This window comes from Fringilla coelebs (genome assembly GCF_963513975.1).
Source record: "Fringilla coelebs genome assembly, chromosome: Z".
NCBI classification, from domain to species: domain Eukaryota; kingdom Metazoa; phylum Chordata; class Aves; order Passeriformes; family Fringillidae; genus Fringilla; species Fringilla coelebs.
The window spans coordinates 44,551,017-44,573,351 of record NC_140031.1 but is presented as its reverse complement, the minus strand read 5'-3'; the positions used below and the strand labels follow the sequence as shown (position 1 = coordinate 44,573,351).

General features: G+C 34.7%; 1 protein-coding gene across 2 annotated transcripts in view; it reads left to right on the top strand.

Annotated features, from left to right (window-relative positions):
• Window positions 1-22,014, top strand: part of TMEM161B (transmembrane protein 161B) — a 41,411-nt gene extending 19,397 nt beyond the window's left edge. For both annotated transcript variants that reach the window (XM_084225587.1, XM_084225588.1), the window contains 7 exons: window positions 3,159-3,310; window positions 3,823-3,883; window positions 5,584-5,724; window positions 8,840-8,953; window positions 10,004-10,178; window positions 12,202-12,298; window positions 13,764-22,014. In XM_084225587.1, the coding sequence (XP_084081713.1) occupies window positions 3,159-3,310; window positions 3,823-3,883; window positions 5,584-5,724; window positions 8,840-8,953; window positions 10,004-10,178; window positions 12,202-12,298; window positions 13,764-14,041 (1,018 nt within the window). In that variant the 3' untranslated portion in view covers window positions 14,042-22,014. The remainder of the gene's footprint in view (window positions 1-3,158; window positions 3,311-3,822; window positions 3,884-5,583; window positions 5,725-8,839; window positions 8,954-10,003; window positions 10,179-12,201; window positions 12,299-13,763) is intronic.
• The last annotated feature ends 321 nt before the right edge of the window (window positions 22,015-22,335 follow it).

Genomic DNA, 22,335 nt, shown 5'->3' with positions numbered 1-22,335 from the left:
TTATATTAGCCTTAACATCTCCATAACTTATTCAAGACATTACAGCTTTTTGGGTGAAAGAGGTACAATACAGAGGGTGTTGGGTGAAAGAGGTACAATACAGAGGGTGTTGGTAACAATTCCTGTGGTCACTGGAACCTAGTTAGATGAGATTTCAGAAGAGGTTTATTCCTGTGTTGTGACATCAGGCTTTTGGGATGCAGAGAATACTTAAAACTTACTCAACTGCTCACTAACTCAATAGTCAAGACCAGAAATGATTCTATGATAATGGAAGATTCTGAAGAATTTGGTTGCCTACATATTTTTGACAGAAAGCAGTCAACATGATATGTCAAAGTTAAATAGAGAGCAATTTTGTGTTTTGTTGACAAGTGTTTCTTCTGTTTCATGCCGGTGTGTTAAGAGGTGAGAAGTTGTACTGAGGATACAAAGCAAGCTTGCAGATGATAGAAAACTGTGAGGAGCTGTTTACTCCCTTGAAGGCAGGGTGGCCCTGCAGAGCAACCTCGACAAATTCAAACCAAAAGAGATATGGGCAATCACCAACCATTCTAAGTTCAGCAAGGGAAAGTGCTGGATTCTGCACCTGGGATGGGGCAACTCTGGTTGTATGGGCAGACCAGGGAACAGGAGTCTGTTAAGTAGTGCCATGGAAAAGGACCTGGTGCTGCTGGTTAACAGAAAGTTGAGTATGAGTCAGCAGTGCCCTGGCAGCCAGGAGGGCAAACTGCCCAGCATGGCCAGCCAGGCAAGGGAGGGTATTGTCCTGCACTAAGAGCATTCAGCTATTAGAGAGTGTCTAAATAAGCCACAAGGTTGATGAAAGAGGGGAAGCTGTATGAGGAGTGGCTGAGGTCATTTGGCTTGTTCTGCCTGGAGAAGAGGAGACTGAGTGGGGAGATCTTGTTGCAGTCTACAGCTTCCTTGTGAGGAAGGAGAAGGGGCAGACACTGTTTTCTTCTCTGTGGTGACCAGTGACAGGACTGAAGTAGATGGCCTGAAGTTAAGTCAGGGGAAGTGTAGATTGAATATTGGGGAAAAGTTTTCACATGGAGGGTGATTGATTACTGGAACAGGCTCCCTGGTGAAGTGCTTACAGTACCAAGCCTGACAAGAGTTCAAGAAGCATTTGGACAGTGGTGTTGGGCACATGGCATGATTCTTGGGGATGGTGCTGTGCAAGCCCAGGAGTTGGATGATCCTATGGGTCCCCTCCAACTCAGAATGTTCTCTGCTTCTGTGATTTCACAGTTTTCATGTGTTTTAGTAGGAGCAGAAGATGGATCTTTTTCACTTCAACATATGAACTATGAAATTCAAGAATTCCATAATCACAGCAGTTTAAAAAACAGAATTATTTTTGTAAAAGGGTGTACCATAAATTCTACAATGCCTTCAACTATATACTGTATGCAAAGTATACAATTCTATAATGCTTCTTGTAGCCAAAAAAACTGAATGAAAAGGGGAACTGGTGCGGGCATTCTATTAACTTAGCACTAAATACTCCCAAATTATTCTTTCAGTAGATCCTGAATATTAGGTCTTGCAATGGGAGGAAGTGATGAAGCAAGCCATAATCTTCTCCAACCCAAAAATAGAAGCAGTGGTGATTATTTAACTAACAGAAGGTTTCAGTCATGTGTAGTTTGCATAATCTTGGATCTATTTATTGAGTTCTGAATCTGCACTATAATTTTAGTATGCTTTCTTCTTCCTCCTTGAATTTTCCAAACCCTTCAGGCACAATCCATACTTGAAGTCATGAAGTATCTAGGGGGTCATAAATCTGATGATAGATTATCCTAGGTTTGTTGATCACAAACTTACTAAGTTCTTTGTATAACTCCAGGGTGTTTTCAATTTGCGATTATTGTCCCTAGCTGTAAAAAGAGCCTTGGTTTAAGCATGTGTTATAAGAGAAACAAAGTCCAGAACACAGTCTGTATGATCTATTATGTACTTCTTTTTTAAATCTTCCTTTTGATGTATCAGTTCTTTCTGTAAAATATAGAGGGGTCTGAAGGTGATTATTATATGATATTAAAATTACTAGATGCTGTCCTTAGACCACATTGTGCATATTAGAATCTCTCTGCATATACATGAAATTCAGCAGTGTGTATGTTAAATGTGTGCTGCCTGTTGAAGCATAGTCATAGTTTCTTGAGAGGCTGATGATTGTTCAAATGTTTTACTGAATATATACCCCCAACAATGTTTTCGTGTACTATACATATTAATATTCTTTCAGCATTAGAAATAGGCAAATACAACTGCATTATTGCACAGTGGAGGAAAAAAGTGGTACAGATTACACTGAAAATATTTTTTTTCCTCTTTGTCTGTATTTTTTTTCAAATCACATAATGCCTGGAATTATCTCCAAGTGCTTTATTTAAATCTGGACTGGATATTGTATATCATTTAAATTATAATGAGCTGCAGTTCATAGTAAGAAGAGTTGACAGTGTATCACGAAAAGTTTATCCTAATCTGTTAGAACTGATTTAGAAATATGTAAAAACAGAATACTTCGAAAATATTTTTAAAACACTCTGATAACAGAGCAGGTGATGTCTTAAATGTTTGTCTTTGTGGCAGTGGGGCTAGATAAAAGGATTTGATATATCATATGAGATCATAGAGGGGTTTTAAGACTGACTTTGTTTTTCCAAGGTGAACACAGGACAGATTTTTCTTTCCTAGACAGGACTCAGTGTGCTGTTGTCTTAACTCTCTTTGAGCTAAAAGTCTCAAATGTGTGCATAGTTGAAGTGCTTGAGGAAATGGCTTAGTGGTGAACTTGCTGGTGTTAGGTTGATGTTGGACTTGATCTTAAAAGTATTTTCCAAACAAAATTATTCTATCTGAAAGGAGAGAAATATAAGTTCATCTTTGCGTGTGTCTTCTTTCTTACTATAAGTAAGCCTAGAACAAAACTTACTCCAGAGTATTCCTGGCTATGCATTATATGATTATTATGCTTTAATGTGTTTTCTAGCTTAACCTGAAATAGGCTGAATGCATACTATGTTCAAAAGAAATAAATGCACATCATAGAACAACCATGTAGACAAACAGAATAAAAGATTGTAATTCTTAGTTATAGTTGTTTTGCAAACTTAATTTTCCTTGACTTTTTTATTACGTAGTAAGGTACTGTTTTCATTGACTACCCACTATTTCAAAGTTGAAGATGGAGGTGAAAGATCAGTCTGTGTCACCTTTGGTTTTTTCTTCTTTGTGAAAGCCATGGCAATACTCATTGTAACAGAAAACTATCTAGAGTTTGGATTGGAATCAGGTAACTCCTTTCTTTAGTGTTTGAAACAGCTGTAGTGATTGCATGATCTGAAAAAAATTATTTCCAGAGTTTTTGAGAAAATCTGTGTTAAAATAAATGGTGTAAGTTATATGCTTCTAAGAAAATTTCCTTTGGAATGAGGATTCTAAATAATATCCTGTACATTTTCCTGCCATTCTCTTAAATAATTTTTGCCTAGGTTGTTTGTTTTGTTAATTGTATTTGCCTTCCAGTTACAGATTTAGCTCTTTTTGACTGTCATAGTAAAGTGTAGCTCCCTTACTGGAAAAGAATTTTAAAAGTTATCTTCTTTCATCTTCCCAAAATGTGCCAAATATTACAAATGTTGTTAATCAAGCTTTACTGTATTGTGGCCAACTAATTAGCACATGAAAGAGCTCTGCTAGACATATGAAAAATTGTTTAAAAGATGACTTGTTACCCAGTGTTTTATTTCACAAAAGGGATTCTTCATTTGTACTGTAATAAAAGAAATATGTGTGTCCCTGCAGGATTCTCGAATTTCTCAGAAAGTGCTATGCAGTTTCTTGAAAAACAAGGACTGGAATCCCAGTAAGTTTCTGGAAATAAACACTTGTCTGTTTATATGTGAATTTATAACTTTTATATTAATATGTGAATTTATGAACCATTTGGATTTTCTTAGCAAGCCTTTGTCTTGCATGTTTTGCTTTTGTACATGGTTAGAATCCTTACAAAAGTTTAAAGAGATTAATGAAAAGATCTGAAAGTACCCACAAGTAACTGAAGTTGCATTAAATTTTTCATTTTAATATGGAGATAATTTCTGACATTTTGACTGTAGTTCATAAAATATAGTTCAAAACTGTAAACACTTTTTTCACAGTATTTCTCTTCAAAAAGGATTGTTTAAATAGAGAAGTATTTTTTTGTCATTCCTATGGCATGTAAGAGGAGGAGCGTGTAAAAGCTACAAGATGGAGTTTGCTAAATTTCGCATTAGGAATAAGTTGTGTTATTCATGTTTTCAGGTTATAGCTGTGTTCCTATCATGCAAAAACATCTGCTTGCTACAGGACATCCAAGCCTCATATAGACTGTTAAAGGACATGCCATAGCTGGTTATGTTAAATAAATACACAAACACTGTTGTAGACAAGCTTTGTATATTGCAAAATGGATTTCTGTTACAGTTCCTTATGCACGTGTGCTAAAATTTAGGGACCATTTCATCACTGGGAGCACATTGAATTTCTTGCTTGGTAGGTCTCAAGTATCGTGCAGAAGCCATGGCATATCTTTATTTTTGAGGAATAGAAGTTTCCTCAAACTAGATTAGTGTAATTTATGAATAAACTCGTGGGAAACCATTAACTGAATCCCATCTGTTTCTTAGCCTTTCTTTAATCTGCTTTCCTAAGCTATTGCAAACTCTCTACCGTCTGTATTAATTTTCATGTTAAGTGTTTGTTTAGTTACAAACTATTGCAGTGCTTTGCCTTTTTTAGCTGCACCTGCGTTAATTATGGTGTCTCTTGATAGTTTAGGTGATATAGATTAAGAAAGAATCTGAAACTCATTTGAATCACTAAATTTGGTTTTGTTCCTCTTTGATCTGTTAGTTACAGTTCAGTGTAACTACAATGGTTTTGTTGTTTGAGAGTTTTGTTTTGTTCTCTTTTTTCTTTGTGTAAACCTGTATTTGTTAATTATGTGATTAATTCTGTGATTTCTTTGATCCCAGATATTTTTCCTGTAGCTTTTCTTATGTACAATACTAATCACTTGGAAGACATGTTAATGACCACGTGTACATTTCTGTGAAAAGTTGCAGTTTGATAAAGATTTTTAATGGATAATGGTAGAAGAAAGTATCCATTTTGTCTTCAAGGAGTTAAACTTCTGAGACGCCTGTTCCTCTTAAAAACACAATCGTTAAATTAATTCTATTTTAGCTATTTCTGTTATATGATTTGTTGCTAATTACCATATAAAATTATTCTTTTTTTTTTCTTCTCTACTAACAAATTAACATCTCACAGTCAGTAAATTTGGTTTTCTGTTTTTCTAGGAAATAAATAGATTACTTGGTTTGAGTCTGAAAGTATTTTTTTAAATTTTAATTTCCAATTGGTTTTTAATAATGCTAGTGTTTTGGAGGAAGTCTATAAAATACTGTTGGCTTTTTTTATTAAATGTTAGATACTGTTGGGTTGAAAGTAGTCTCTGATACTTCCCACTCCCCCAACTTCCTCCCCAAGAAAATGCTTACTTCCTTTCTTTTCTTTTAGGGGTCCTGTGTCTAAACTAACCTTCAAATTGTTCCTGGCTGTTCTGTGTTCACTTATTGGTGCTTTTTTGACATTCCCTGGCTTGCGACTGGCTCAAATGCATCTGGATGCTCTGAATTTAGCAACAGAAAAAATAACACAGTAAGAGAAAATATATGCAAATAGGTATTTGCTACTCAGTCTTAAATCTTTTATGTCTAAAAATAAACTAAGCAACAAGGTACTTACTTAAGACTTGTGTTGCTGCCTGCTTTTCGTATCTTGAGCAGATTTGCCACCTGCCATTTTCTGTTCAACCTGTGCTCTGCCAGTCTGTTACATTCTTTGCCTTGTAATTAAGGGTCCCAATTAAAGGAGCTTTCCTTTCCTCTTGCAAGAGCTCCACCATGAATGTCTCTGTGTCCAGCTTTCTTTCCCCCATCATGTCTTTCCAGAAGTTAAGATAACCTTCAGGAAGTACAAATATGACCACAGACTGGTTTTTTTCATCGCACTTACAGCTGGGACTTATTCCTTTAATTAATTTAGCATAGGATAAAATGCAAAAATGACCCAGAATATTTAATTAGGGTTGTATGTTAATACCAATTTAAAGGAGTATTTTCATTTTCAGCCACCCTTCCATTTGGTAGTAAAATGTTCTGTCCAGTTTAACGATTTCTTTTGAGCATTCTCTGATTGAGAGGGTGAAACTCCAAGTGGCTTTCAGAGATCTTGACTGTTGATGTTTAATATATGATAATGACAGATTCTGCAGCATAGGGCAGTGTAGTACATTTCAGTCTGGTAAATTTCCTGAGAACCGCTGTGTTTTCCAGTAGAAAAATAATTTTTGTTCAAATTGCATTTTTTTTCTTCCCCTTCAGGAATGCTCAGCTTAAAAATTAATCTGTTTGAAGTGAGTCCATCAGTCTTGGTAAATTTATAAGCAAGTTTACTTGCACTCAATGTAGTTGTCTGTGTAGCAGCCAACTACGGGATTGTTTTAGCTGCTGTTACATTTCTGTCTCTGTGTAGACTGTGACTGAGTCACTTCCTAACTTGTTCTTTCCAGACAGATAAGCTACTGAGTTCTTAATTGCTACAGTTCTCAATATTTTAAAATTCTTAGTGTCTTTTCTCTAAGTATTCCAGCATCTTCCTTGATCAATGGACATAACATCCTAGGCAGAAATATAAACTCTCTGAAACAAAAATCCATTAATTAAGAACTAAAGGGCAATTAATATCCACTGAAGTGTGCTTATTAATTAAAAATAATTTAAAATTATTTTATTTAATTATTAAATAATTTAAAATTATTTTATGATTTAAAAATTAAAACTTCTCTAGCTTCTTTAGATGCTATTGGAACTGGTTGTGGGAGATAACTTTGTTCAACACCACCAAGTTATTTTTGAAAGTCTATCAATACTTTGACTATTCAACTGGAATGATATGAAAGTTACATTAAATGGATTAAAACATGACAAGGTATCCATATAATTAGGTAAAACCATTATAAAGAATATTTGTTAAGTAATAGGTTCTAATAAACCTGAAGAACATAACTTGTCCTTGCTGATGCATTTTTGTTAATGTTATTGACTACACTTGTTTGACAGTGATTAAAGGGGGGGTTGTAAATGAGGATGACTTGTCACTGATAGAAAGCTCTCTAAGTTGGGTACTAAAATAATGTCTATCTTTGCAGTCAAATACATACTCTGTTTAAAAAACCCCAGTCAAAACAACTGCAAAGAAAAATGCCACCAACTAAACAAAAAACAAAACCAACTAAAACCAAAGTAAAAACCATAATCAAACTAAAAGCCGCCACATCCCTTAAGCTGCCCCAAAAAGGCACAAATCTCTCTTAAAACCCAACAAAAGAACCAAAATTAAACAACTCAAAAATACCCAACACAAAATCTATTCCTTAATGGAATGGAACACTTAGCTTTCTGGGAGCATTGACCAAAAAAAGCCCAAAAACTAAAAGTTAATGATCAAGTACCATTTCACTAATATGTTCAAAATGATTATTGTAATTCTTTTATGAGTGTAGGGAGTAAGTTCATTGTTTTTGGGTAAACAGAATAAAAATCATCTGGTGTCCCTTTCAGTTTTAAGAACTGGTTTGATTTTTTTTTTCTTTGGCAGTAGTATCCTTCCTTGCATATATTTGGAGTCTTCTTAACAAAGTTGTGCAATTTTCATAAACATTTCCTCCTTTGTCAGAGTCTGCATCAAGAGTATTTCGGCCTTCCTGCCTGTTCCATTAACCAAAAACAAAACCAAAACAAAAACAAGAACAAAAAAGATAGAGATTCCCACCACCCCTTGGCACATTGCAGTCCATCACTTCAGTCCGTTAACTCAGTAGGATCTCCTAAATAAGTAGAGCTCAGGTAAAAGGCTTTCACAATCTAATTAAATGCTTTGGACTGATCCTTGGTGCTGTTGCATTCCCAAGCACTGCTTATTAGCTAGCAGAGCTTATTTCTTCATCTGAAACTAAAGATTTAAATTTTTATGTGATGACAGCTTCTGTAACATGCAAACATTTTAGTGACTTTAGGACGCTTGATAGTTTGCAATGAAGAAGGTCTTGTGTTCTTTAGAACAATTTTTGATTACATCATTTTTTCCATAGTGTAGAAGTACTATAGTGAAGGTGGAGACAAACCTGATGTATTAGTGAGGAAACACTGCGCTAATGAAACAACCCAATCCCTTCAACTGTTCTCATTTAATTTTAGTAATGAAAAATGATTGGGGAAAATGGGTTTAGAAATACAAAAGAAAATGTAGAAGTTTAGAAATAAAGAATGATATTAATTTAAGGGAGAACTCCAAAAGCTATATCCCCTTTTAAAATTCTGCAGGTTTTTACTCAAAGATTACTAAAGAGTACTACTTTTATTTTTGTTGTGCAGTTTCATACAGTATTTTTTTGGTCTGAGTATCTTTAATATAAGTACCAAGTTTAATTTAATCAGGGTTTCTAAATAAAATGCTTCATTAAATTGTGTTATCTGACCTTTGAAAATGTTTCTCCTGTTCTTTTTAAAGCCAAAATCCAATTTCACAATATATAATCTTACCATTTTGTTGAAATGTAAGCCATACCTATCAAATGGGTAGAAATTTTCTTATTTAGCTTTCTTCCAACTATTTTAAAGTTAATATTTCTCCTTTTGAATTTGTATATGCTTTCAACAATATGGTCATTGTTTTCTTTTACTAAGTTATCTGTTTATTTTCTTTTTTTCAGAACATTGCTACATATAAACTTCTTGGCACCTTTATTTATGGTTCTGCTGTGGGTAAAACCAATCACTAAGGACTACATTATGAGCCCACCTTTGGGCAAAGAGAGCATTCCTTTGTAAGATTTCCTTTAAGAGTTCTTTCTGGGGTATTGAGAACAAAACATTGTCTTTGAACTCCTTGCAAGCTGAAGGAACATGAAAGACTTTAATTGCATCTGCCGTCAGAGGTATTTTGGAAGGTGCAGCTGAATTATAAGGAGCTTCTGTTATTTGAAAAGAATGAGTTGCACAATGTTGAGTGTTAAGGTGGTGGTTTCCAAAAAACTGCTGTCTCTTGATGTCTCCTTGGCAGTAATGTGTTGTTTTTTGTAGGGGTGGAATTCCACCTCACTACCTGCTGGAACCTTGTGTCTTTTATATTGGTGCAGGAGAGAAGTGGTTTCAGTGAAAACAGTCAAGATACGTTGGCATGAGAACTAAGCTAGGAGGTTTGTCTTAATAGTTACATACTGATGAAGTGGTATTGAATTGATAAGTAAAATATTTAAAATACGAAAAGGGCAAGAGTTTCCAGGAAGAGTGGTATTTGAAATAATGTGTAAGTATAGTTGATTGTCATTGTCACAATTAGTCTTGCTAATTCAAAATAGACTTGAAAGAGGTGAGATAAGCTTATAAAGTGATCCTGTGACCATTGAGCTATTACATAAAACACAACATATTTTGTATGTCTTCTGTTCCTCAGTCCTCTTAAAATGAGGGTTGAGCTGTTACTGGGTATCTCAGGTAACTGAAGTACCCATTTACAGTCTAGTACCATTTACTATCTAGTCCTGTGTGTCTGAAAACCTGTAATTATCTTAGCAGCCTTCATTTTCAGTGTCCAGCCTTCATTACTCAGAATTTAGGCAGTTAAGAACTGCTCTTATTTACAGACAAATGAATACTAATTGGGATCTATGCTGTGGGGCTACTGAGAGGTAGTAGGAAAGAGAAATAGAAGGGATAGATAAATATTAATTGCATGTGAACTTCATAACTGTAGTTTCTGTGTTAACTGTTTTTGACAATTTGCCTCAAGATTAGTTTACAGATAATACAAACAAATAACTGCAGCCGTAGGTGGTCTTTGGAAAACAGCATTACCCTTTTTTTATTATCCACAGAATGTCAGAAGATACATTTGACACCATCAGATTGTGGATTATAATCCTGTTGTGTGTTTTACGGTTGGCTATGATGCGTCATCATTTACAGGCCTATCTGAATTTAGCCCAGAAAAGTGTGGATCAGATGAAAAAGGAAGTTGGTAGAATAAGTATGGTTGATTTACAGAAAATGGTAAGTATGATGGCACTTAGATTATATATTTGTAGTATTTTGACTGTGCAAATGATTTTTTTATCATTTGTTGTCTTCTGTGGTAGCAGAGCTCAAATCTGAATGAAGCTTTCTAGACTCTATCTCCTATAAAAATACAGAGAAATTCTGCAAACCAAAATATGGAGAGATGTATCATCTGTATTATGCAGATAAGTTTGTCCTTAGTTTTTTGGAAGTTGTTATAAAAGATCCCTTCCAATGAGTGGTGATCTATAACTACAACATGGGAAAGAAAAAATTGAATTTTATAGAAGGGTAATATATTGTGATTTTTAAATTGAGGGAAAAATTAAGACAAGGTGGTTATATTTTGAAATGAAACGACAGATGTTTAATTTTGTCAGACCACTTAGAAGTGTACCAGCCTAGTTAAAAAATTGCCTATCATGTTGTGGTCAAGGTGAAACTTCTGAGGATTCTTTTTTTTAAAGAAAAGTAGTAAAGCATACCTTGAACAAATGAATGAGGTAGAATGGCTGTTGTGTGTTGTCTGCAAAATAAACTTAAATTTCTATTGTTGTTTGATAGTGCTGTCTAATGATCCTGCTGAGTTGGGGTCTGTTGCAGGAGGAGTATTTGAAGCATGCTGTAACACAGAGACTTCTAGGATAGTCATTATTACGTAGTTACACTAAGTGTCTGAAGGTCATAGTCTGAATGTGCAGTAGTTATTTGCAAAATGGCTAGGAATTTGCTCCAGAAAAAAACCTAGGAAGTACATGTAGTAGCAGCTGGTTAGGATGGAACTGTGCCAGTTGCTGTAAATGTGCTATTTTAATACTGGGAATTTTATTCCTATCTGTAAAACATTAATGTCTTCTCCATGTGGCATTTCTTATATCCATTTCTCCATCTTCATATATTCTCTTTAAGAAGGCTGTAGTCATTAGATGGCCTATGTCTTGTCTTGTTTTACTAATGTTATCTGCTTCACCTTTTTTAGGAATTTTTGCCAGTGAATTCTTTCCTGTCTGTTATTCTATGGTGATCATTTCTTTTTAATTTGTTATTTTTGTCATATTCCATCAATTTTTTGACAATATTTTTGTCTCATGCTTTTTCTTTTGTCAGTGTCTTCCTATTTTCTCCTGTTAGTTTTTTGATGCATGCTCCTTAAGAAGCTCTTTGAGACTTCAGAGGTATTCCCAAAACTGTCATGTCTATCTTGACCATTTTTGCCGACCTGCATTTTGTTCTTTTATAAAACACAAGTAGTTTTTTTTCACTGCTTGCGTGCTATTATTTTATCACTTTTTTACTTCTTTATTTCATTTAATTTTTTTAGGTCAATAGCTTATAAAAATACAATCTTGATAAAAATGGAACCTATGGGAGAACAGGGGGAGGGATATGTATGAATGGACTTTGATGAACCATAGTGTATGACCGAAATAAAGACCATTTAATTGCTGTCATTGATCTAATGAAAATTCAGCTTATCATTGTTTTTAAAATACAAGTGTTTTCCAGTTGGAAATCTTAAAAATATCTCACTTTTGAAAAAGGACTGTAATATTAATGAAGCTTTCATTTACCTTTTATGGGGCTTTGGACTGTGACTACTACTTCATTTTTGAAATAGGATTTAGTTTGTAAATGACTGGGAAATTGAAAAATAAAACATATATATTTATTTCTATTTCTGGTGTATTAAAGTAGGAATCATTGAATGATGGCATACAGTTTGCAGAAGCAAAATTGATTCTCTTTTTTTTAACAGAATTGATGCTTTTAATTATTTTCTTTCAGCCCTTCCTCTCAGATTTGTAAATGTCCTGAAACTAGAATTCATTATGGGGATTTCTTCATTAGGTCTTTTGGGGCCAATATGTCACATGCCAAGAGTTACTAGAAAATTCTTAAAAAGGCTTTAATGCATAAGTACTGGGGTTTTTTAATAAATTGTTTTTTCTAGACATATTCATAAAGGTCTATTTTGATCAACCAGGAATGATGAACTTATAGTCTTTGTTTTTTCTAGGTGGCTCGGGTATTCTATTATCTCTGTGTAATTGCACTGCAGTATGTTGCACCATTGGTAATGCTTCTTCACACAACTCTGCTGTTGAAAACACTAGGTAGGCAAAATTGGATCAACCCTAGTTTATTCTGTTCTATACGGGACTTTTTTTATTTTCTCCTGATTAAAGAGAATTGGAATTCATGGGTACTTTCAATACAAAAACATCTTGTAGCTTCCTGTACTTTAAAGCATTTGTATGTGGTTTTTAAGTAATTATTTCTGTTGCTGCTTTTGATATCTTCCAATTGCATGCTAATTTGTTTTATTTATTTCTGAGAAATTGTGTAATGCAACCAATTAAACTGTTTACTTCTGTTGAAATATTTGGTTTTTTAGAAGTATTTTAAAAGTGAACTGTATAAAGTATCATTGATTTAACTTCATGAGCATCTCATAAACGAATTTTTCAACTTTTTTATCATTAGTAGGCTTTTAGAATGGAAATTGTGAGATGGGGGTTCGTGTAGTTACTAGGAGATCTGAAGTAGCTCTGGTTTGGGGGTTCTCTTCTCTTTTCTCTTCTCTTTTTTCTCTTCTCTTTTTTCTCTTCTCTTTTTTCTCTTCTCTTTTTTCTCTTCTCTTTTTTCTCTTCTCTTTTTTCTCTTCTCTTTTTTCTCTTCTCTTTTTTCTCTTCTCTTTTTTCTCTTCTCTTTTTTCTCTTCTCTTTTTTCTCTTCTCTTTTCTCTTCTCTTTTCTCTTCTCTTTTCTCTTTTCTCTTCTCTTTTCTCTTCTCTTTTCTCTTCTCTTTTCTCTTCTCTTTTCTCTTCTCTCTTCTCTTTTCTCTTCTCTCTTCTCTTCTCTCTTCTCTTCTCTCTTCTCTCTTCTCTTCTCCTCTTTTCTCTTCTCTTTTCTCTTCTCTTTTCTCTTCTCTTCTCTCTTCTCTTTTCTCTCCTCTTCTCTCTTCTCTTTTCTCTCCTCTTCTCTCTTCTCTCTTCTCTCTTCTCTCTTCTCTCTTCTCTCTTCTCTCTTCTCTCTTCTCTCTTCTCTCTTCTCTCTTCTCTCTTCTCTCTTCTCTCTTCTCTCTTCTCTCTTCTCTCTTCTCTCTTCTCTCTTCTCTCTTCTCTCTTCTCTCTTCTCTCTTCTCTCTTCTCTCTTCTCTCTTCTCTCTTCTCTCTTCTCTTCTTGCCTGTCATGCAGTTGTGTCATTCTTTTTGCAAAAAGGCAATGGATGGAGATAGGTTTTAGTAGGCTGTGATTCATCCTGCCTTGGAGTAGACATCTCCATCTAGTAAGAGCAGTCATACCCAGGACATACAGAGGTCTCAAGGTGGCTATATCACATGTAGATGTTAGGATGTCAAAATACAAGATGAATCCTACCCCAGCATGAAGCAGGATTGATTCATCCTACTTCTTGGTATGACCAGGAAGTCATGCAGATGAATATAGTTTGTATTTACTAAGTTATAAAAACGTAGCATTTTGTGTGTATTAAAACTATATCAAAGACTGTAGAGTGATTGAATTAACAGAAATTGAATTTATTCTACAAAAATCTGTTACTTTTTTGTTTTTAACAGGTAATTATTCTTGGGGCATCTACCCAGGATTGAATTCTGACACTCCAGTAGAAAACAGTCTGCTTCCCAACTCTGTTTATTCTGAGTCTCCACCTGCTGATGGAAAGATGAAAGTAACTGTAGTACAAATAACAATGGCTCTGGGAAGCCTAAAGAATATTTTCACTCCTCTCCTGTTCCGGGGACTCCTGTCTTTCCTCACTTGGTGGATTGCTGCTTGCCTTTTTTCTACAAGCCTTTTTGGTCTCTTCTATCACCAGTACCTGACTGTGGCATGAACATGTCAACTGACAGAGCAAGTGTGAGGTCAGATTCTAGATACAAGGTATTCCAGGTACCCAAGAGGAGATGAAGAGAAAAGTAAATTATACATGTGAAGAGAAAACATATCATAATTATTTTTAAAGACTTCCTTGGTGTTCTCAGGGCAAATAATCTTAAAATGTTTAAAATTGCAACTGGGTTTGTTATTTTTGTTACCCAAATGGTAGGTAACTAATTCAGTTATAGTCCTGGGACTGACTGACGTTATTGTGTTGTAGATGGTGGTAAGCATGCTAAAAATATGTGACCTCTGAGTATCTTGGTTTCCATAAACAGCAAGCCAAACTCAAAAATTTGTTTTTAAGCATCAACAGTCACTGACTGAAGTGCATTCAAAGGGTACTGGATATAGTGATGGTGGCTGCCTATTGAATAAGTCTTGAAACTGAGCCATACAAGTGAAAGGAGAAAGAGGGGATTTTAAAAAAAAAATCTGTTGGATAGCTATGGATCACTTTTCTCCTTGGAAAATTAAAAATCCAACAGGACAAAAGAGATACTGTATATTACAGTTAGGAAAGTTGTATAAAATATAAATTTAACAGGAGTAGATGTATGTACCTGACAGGTATTGCTGCCTACATATTTTGCAGGAGTGCTTGTGCAGTAAGAAGAGAGTTATAACAAATATATTATTTCAGTCCCTGCAGTCATTTTGAAGTAATGGCCATCTGTATTGGTGCTAGTATTGATCCATACATTGCATCTGGATTTTTAAATTTCTTCTTTTGAGGTAGTAGATAAATTCCATTGAGTTTACAAAAGAATAGAAAATAATTAGTGATACCAATCAAACATTTCAAAACAAAACAGTTAAATCCTGCTGATAGTGTTTGTATATGTGTAATGTACATATATATTATATATCAAATATATAATATATATGAAGGTATGAAATATGGAATCTTTATTTTAAATTCCTGAATGTATCTTACAGTACTATAGGAGAGGGGTGTATATGTATCTAATAATTTCAAGATTCCCTTTTGAAACAAAACTTTCCAATATTTATATTTTTCCTTTTTTTTTTCTTTTTTTTTTTTTTGGTTCAGTTGAAAGGGCTATTTGGTTTTTGTGCCTCTTTAGGGGTACTTAGCTATACTAAGGAATTTAAAATGTCTTGGAAGAAAAGATATGCTTAAACTGTTAATCTTAAAATTTCTGTTCTGTCAAATCATCATCTTCTGCTACTTTAATCTTTGCTAACTTGACCATATGATGATAATTAATATATCTTGGCTTCAGAAATAGATTTTCTGTATAATAAAGCAGCTGTGTAATAAGAAAAAGAGCAAAGTATTAACTTTACAATTTTTGCTTAACTGGATAGATAGATTCCAGTCACAAAATTATTTACAGTTTTTCAGATGTTTTGTGTATTTGCAAAACAGGAATGGGGATTTATATGCAGTAGCTTTTTTAAACAGTTAATATTAAACTTCACAGAGGTCAGTGGGTTTTTTAGCTAATACTAGCTGGTTTTATGTTACTGTTCTTTTTCTCTTGAATTTGTGTACAGCTTTGGCATATAATAAGCATTTATAAATGGAAAAGCTTAACTAATTTTTTAATATGTAGCAAACCTACCATATGGGAGAACAAACTCAATGAATGGAGGAAGTCAAGATTTTAAGCTGGTGATAAACTATCTTACTGTGTAGAAAGCCTTTAAAGTTATTTATTAGTTTATTAAGTTGCATTTATTGGAGAAAGATTTGTGTACACCAGCCTAGTACCTACTGCATGTATTTGGGACATCTGAGAACACCTTGCATGATACTACTGGTTTCATTGCAGTATTTCAGTGTGACTGGGACTGCAAGCTTTGTTGTTTTCACACCAGCTTATTGTAACTAATAGGGACAAAAGCTTGACTGTGAATTGGCCTAAAGAATAATATTTGACCTCTTATTCATTTCAAATTTCAGTCATTCCTTGGAAGTATTTTTCAGATGAATAATTGAATGACAAAATATGACAGGTCCAATAATACTGCACCCACTTTCTGATTAGTTCAAGATATATCATTACAAAAAGATACATCATTACAAACAGAATTAGTAAGTTTTTAAGTTAGAGTTAGGTGTTCAATGCCAATTTTTTGTTCAGAAAAATAAAACAATGCAAAAGAGTTTGATTCTGATAGTGAACTTGCCTGGTGAAGCTTACTATATAGGAGATGTAACCTGTTGTTGAAATCTGAAGGAGTAAAGTTTGGATACTTGAGAATACTTCAAAATAATGTTAACTAACAGTTTTTGCTGACATAGTCATTCTGAAAGCTTATAAGCAAAAGTGAACTGTAGTTATACAATAATGCATTCAGCAAAATTAATAAGGATCATGTAGCTGAACTTCACAGAGCTTTTGCTAAGAGCTCATGCTGACCTACTATTCAGACATCACACTGATCACAGTGAAAAATAGGCACCTAGTGTTACAAACATGAAGATCAGTGCTTGTAGCCACTGAGCTGTTCCATTGTTCTACAGACCATTGTTCTGCAGAATTGAAGGGGGTCAGCAGTTAGTGGGAGATGGTCTTTCTTTGGATCTATTTAATCCTGATGTTAGTCCAGAAGGCTTATGAAAAACTAAAATATGGTAATATAAGCCTTTGAAACATATGATGACAGTGAAACCAGAGGGACCATATTGCTAAAGTTGTGAGCAGTGCTTCTGACATGTATGTGATATGATCAAAAATGTGTTTGAAAGTAGCAACCCTGATAGTCCTGACTTCCATATATATTGTGTAAGGTTCAAAGGAATATCTGCTTACTTCTGTAGTAACTTCCTTTGAAACAGCATCTGGCAAATGCTTTTTTTTGTTTGTTTGTTTCCTGGAGACCTGGCGATGGGGGGAGAGCATTTTGCAGAAATGGTAAAGCAATAAAATGTGACTGAAAGGTTGGTAGGTGTTACTCAGGTTTCTTAAACATTTTGTCTTGCTTTTTGCCCACTACTTAATAAAAAAATTGTAGAATGGTTTGGGTTGGAATGAATGTGGAATGGATCACTTTTCACCAGACCAGGTTGCTCTGAGCCCCATCAAACATGGCATTGAACACCTCCAGAGATGGGCAGCCATAGCTTTTCTGGGTAACCTTATCTAATGCCCACCACCTTCACAGGGAAGAGTCTCCATCTAATACCTAATCTAAATCTCCCCTCTTCTAGTTTAGAAGTGTTCCCTCTTGTCCTGTAACTCCCTGCCTGTGCAAAAACTCATTCTCCCTCTTTTTTTCTAAGCCTTCTTTAAGTACTGGGAGGCCACAATGAGATCTCCCTTAGTTTCTCAGAGATTTTAGAAGGAAATGTTGCTTTGGCAAAGAATCCGTGTCCGTTTCTTTCTTCTTAAATTCAGATCTCACTTCCTCTCTTAGTGATGTGACTTTCATTGCCGATCTACAGTGTTGTCCCTATGTTCCCTTCTCAGAACTAAGTAGGCTAAATTAGTACAAGATTGTATTTTGACTTCTGTTTAGTTGAAATTTATCTATTTTTGAAGGACTAGTTCCCTTAAATAGTTCAAATAACTTAAAATTCTGAAACATGAACAAACTTGTTAACATTTGTTTAAACTCTGCGCTTTTATTATGCGGGTCCTTTTAGACAAAGGGTTAAGACAGCGAAAAATCCAAGTCTTCCAGCAGGTTCAGGGAGGCCCAAAAATAACGCGTGGGCTATTTCTGAGCTAAGAGAAGTTGATTATGAACAGGAGAATAAATTATGGAAAGCCTGTTCTTACACTTTGTAGGTGACATTCTCAGGCAGCGCTTGTCCTCTTTTAATTCCTTCTCAAGCTATAGGTTATGCCAGTTTTTGAGGTTTTCTTAGCTGTGCAGTCTTTCCCTCTTCCAGAATTTGCTTGCATAAAGGATCCACAGATTAAATAGTAGGATCACTATAAGGGAACATCCTTGTACAGAAGATACTTGCCGAAAATTAATTTCTGTTGCAGTTCTTCTCATTTGGATCACAAGTACTGTAAGGTGTTTAAACAGAGATATGTTCTTCCCTAGATTGTAAAGTCAAATTTGTCTAAGGAACAAAAATGCTACCAAGACATCAACATGACATTTAGGCAGCATAACCTCACTCTGTGGAGGGGTTAGCAAGTATGGAAATTTCAGCTAACTTCTAAGGAGCAATTCAAAGAGCTGTGCTTCATTACAGTAACTACACCAAAGTGGTAATAGGCATTTGGATTTTATCAAATAGAAAATTGAGCACATCTGATCTTAAAGTTGTTGGAAGGTTCTCCAAGGTAAAAGGCCTTATGTCTCTTTATTCTCAAATAGCTGTGCTTTTCACAGAGACAATTTCGATCGGTTTTTAAATACTATTCTTCGTGATTTTTCTCATGACACATTTTGCACATTAATTTGTTTGACACAGCCCCTCTACAGAGGGGGCTGTGTAGAGCCTCTCTACCCAGACTTAACCCCACAGTTAATGTTGTCACTAGATTCCTAGATACTTTAACTAAAAGTTTAGGACTTGAGTGCCCAGACAAAATGGAGACATTGAACAAGAATGAGGCCAAAGAATACTATGTGTTCTCTTGGAGGAATCTGATAAGCCTGAGCAAAATCTTAATGGAGGAAGGCAACAGCAGGTTACTCGTATCTTAAATCAAATATTAAATGTGAATTATGAGTATGACTGTTATTTTTAGTATCTGCAGCCTAAATCTCAAATGGTAAATAAAGAGCAATATTTTGACTTCGCAGATACCTACTTTAAAGAGCATGTAGACAACTTAGAAGCCAGATGTCTGATCTCACTGAACAGGCTGATTCAGATTGGTGTCTGTTCTTCAGAGTGATTTTTGTGCAACTCCTTTTTTAGGAAGACCTGCCATGCTGTGTCACATGTGCAGCACATACAGTCATGTGCTGTATGATGAAGTAGATGGTGTGTCTCATTTGCATTCCTGAGTACTAGACTGAAAGGTCTTCCTCCTTTAGGTGAGATCATGAAGCCAACATGTCATTTCCAGGCTGCTTTTACTTACATCTGTATATGCTGCACTTTTTCCAGTCTCTCACTGTGGACTGCCAGGAGGGTAATACTGCACTGGGTGTTGTTTTGCATGCTGGTGTATATGTATTTTTATACCTTTGATTTAAATGATGTTTTTAATGGAAATTATTTTTAATCCTAATGCCATGGCTCATATTTTCATTTTTTTAAATTAATTTCGGTGCCTGCAACTAGAAGTCAAAAACTTCTATTCTATTTTTTGTAAAGTTTGATGTTTAGGCTGAAGTATTAGCAGGTATGCAGTTTCATAGCAAAGTCCAAAATCCACCTGTAAATACCAGATTTTTTCCATGTGATTACACATCAGTCAAGAGCCCTTAGAATCTGTGCTTGCAGCATTTTTTCTCAACAACACACTATCCATATGACCCTGCTATCTATAAAATGCACATCTCAAAAGAGCTTCGAATAGGTTTTTACAAACTCCTTAGTTGTAAGTAATTATTCTTTTATTGTGCTGCAATATATTTTTTAAAACCTGGCTTAAAATTCATTAAAGTCAGACTTACTCTCTCTTCCTCTGTGCCTCCCATATGTGTTCTAAGCTTCCAGAACACATATTCACAGTATTTTGCATAAAAACATAGGACGAAGAAAAAGGCACCAGAAATTATATTTCATAACTGCAGTTCATACCCATGTCATGATGTGCCAACAGTTTTTATTTTTCCTATCTTTGGTCATGTCTTTCTTCCATTGTTAACAGTATGTAAGGCTTTCTAGGAGGAATATACATGGAAAAAAATTCTGTAATAGAAGTTACAGAAGAAAGCTGTCTAATGTTTCAGACTTCCCATTTATGTAAGCAAAGATTAATGCGAAGATGCTATTAAATAATTTCAGCCTATGATTTCTCATAAGGTGGACGTGTTACACATTGCACAGGGCACATCTTCCACGTTGTAAATATTTCACTTTAAATCTTCTACTTGTCTCGTTGCTGGGAACACACGAACTCAATGTTGTTCTTCAGTCTTTTTTATTTTTGTCTTTAAGTGAAAAGCACATAATACTTTCTACTCTAGATTAAAGACCTAAGACAAAAAAGTTTCCTCTACCTTCATTTCAGTATTTGCCAAATGGAAAAGACTGGGGTTATATATGTAAATTTTAGCTTCCTAATACTGCTACAATACTGTTAAAATATGATTTTTATAGTTACAGCTTTACAAGTACTAAGACTGTCATGCTTCACCATGAGGATGGTGTGAGGTGGTATTTACATTATATGGATCTGGTGTTGCATTACCTGCTGTTTAAAACAAATTGGCTCCTATGCTTTTAAATGTTCATCAGGATCTGTGATCAGAAGAGCACAGCACAAGTTGAAAAATCTCACTTTGGAGTGTTGTTTTGGTTACATCAGGGTTTTTTTAGTGGTGTAGATAATACTTGGGTACAACTACTACAGCTAATAAAAAACCTCCAATAATATTCTTTTTGTACACTGTAAAGTGCCTAATCGTGGGTGATTCTGGTAGCCCTTGAAATAGGGTTTGCTATGAAATTATTTTTTTCATACAGTTTTTGGCTTATGTAATATCCCTGTGTGGTTTTGTGCTAATACATATTGGAAACAAATAAGAATTTGAAGAAATCTTTTCCATTCCTCTTACTTAAATGGTAATCTAACGATTTTGTCCATATCTGACTGATAATTGAACACCCCTAATTTAAATTAATACTCCTCCCTCTGCCACCTGCCACCTCTGCATTGTTTTCTTTATGACTGAGGGCAAGTATTTACAAGATTTGGAATGGTTTAACTTACAAAGTTCTGTAGTGACATCTGGGTGTTAATTATACCCCAGGCACATAGGTGATTTCAGCCAGGTAAGTGGTTCTGCTCAGGCTCAGAAAGGCAACACTGAAGGTTGCTGAATCTGTATGCATTTGGAGCACAAAGAATACAAACTGTGATACCGCTGACTGACACTAAGCTTTCAAAATCTGAATCTTGTAGAATTTTGCAGAATTCTGTTAGAGTATTCAATAGTGAAACCACCCTTACTCTAAAACTACTTGCCCACTTTCAGGAATGCAAGAGCTGAAGGTAGAACCTGACTGGTTCAGCAAAGGGGTTAAAAAAAAGTGAGGAATCAACAGCCCCCTGCTCCTGAATTAATTATACATTCTGCATGTGAAGTGCTTGTAGGTTGACATGGTGTTGGTGATTCAAATCTACCAAAGGAAGCCTTCTTCTGAGGAAGGCTTATTACAGCATGGTGAGCTTTTAGCTCTAAAAAGTGGCTATAGAAATCTGTACTGTATAGAGTACACTCTTTGAGAAAACCTGGAACAGTAAGCTTGCTAAATATTTCCTTACACTATTTGTAAGAAGTTACATTACATTTGTTACTGTAGAACGTTTAAGAAGCTAGTTTTGCCTTGCTCATTTTATATTGATGTGAAAATAATAATAATTGGTTTGTCATTTAAATGCCTAAATTTCTTTAATAACAATAAATTTCACAAAACTGAAGCAAGGTTATACTTTCTTATTCCCTATTCATTTGTTGAAGTGTTACAGTTTAACTCCACTTTTATAATGCACACATATTAAAATGAAATTTATATCTTTTAGTTGCTCATGGTAATACCACAGCAAATCTAAGAGAAACTGTAATAGCTGCTGTTTATCAAGTGGCTCCATCAATTTGTTTGCCTTTGTAAAGTGTTAACCCATGTTGGACATATAATGTCTGCTGCAGTAATGTTCCTCTGGTATTTTAGTATCCTTATATGTACTCTGCATGCCTTGCACTTGTGCACTGTAAAGAATTTTAAAAAAACCAACCCATTATTTTATATAGGTTTTCCCATATCCAAGATAAGACAATTTCTAAAGCCAAAGATCAATAAATGTGTATTGTCTACCAGTGTGCTTTTTTTCCTACTTTTTGTGATATATACTATTCTTTATCAGCTTGCAAAATCTCCAAATAGCATGTAATAACCAAGCTTCTCATCAGTTTTTCTACTAGTCTAAATTGTTTACTTCTTTTAGAAATAATTGAGTAGGCCATTTATTCCCTCCTTCTTTTAGGTGCAGCAGAATAAATACTTTTTGAGTTTAAATGCAGGTACTGTCTTTTCATATGAAAAACAGTTTAATCACAACCATTCGAGATTTCATATGACTGTTTCCATTTTTGTGTATTTCAGTATTTACATTTTTGAACCAATTCTAGAGAAAGATT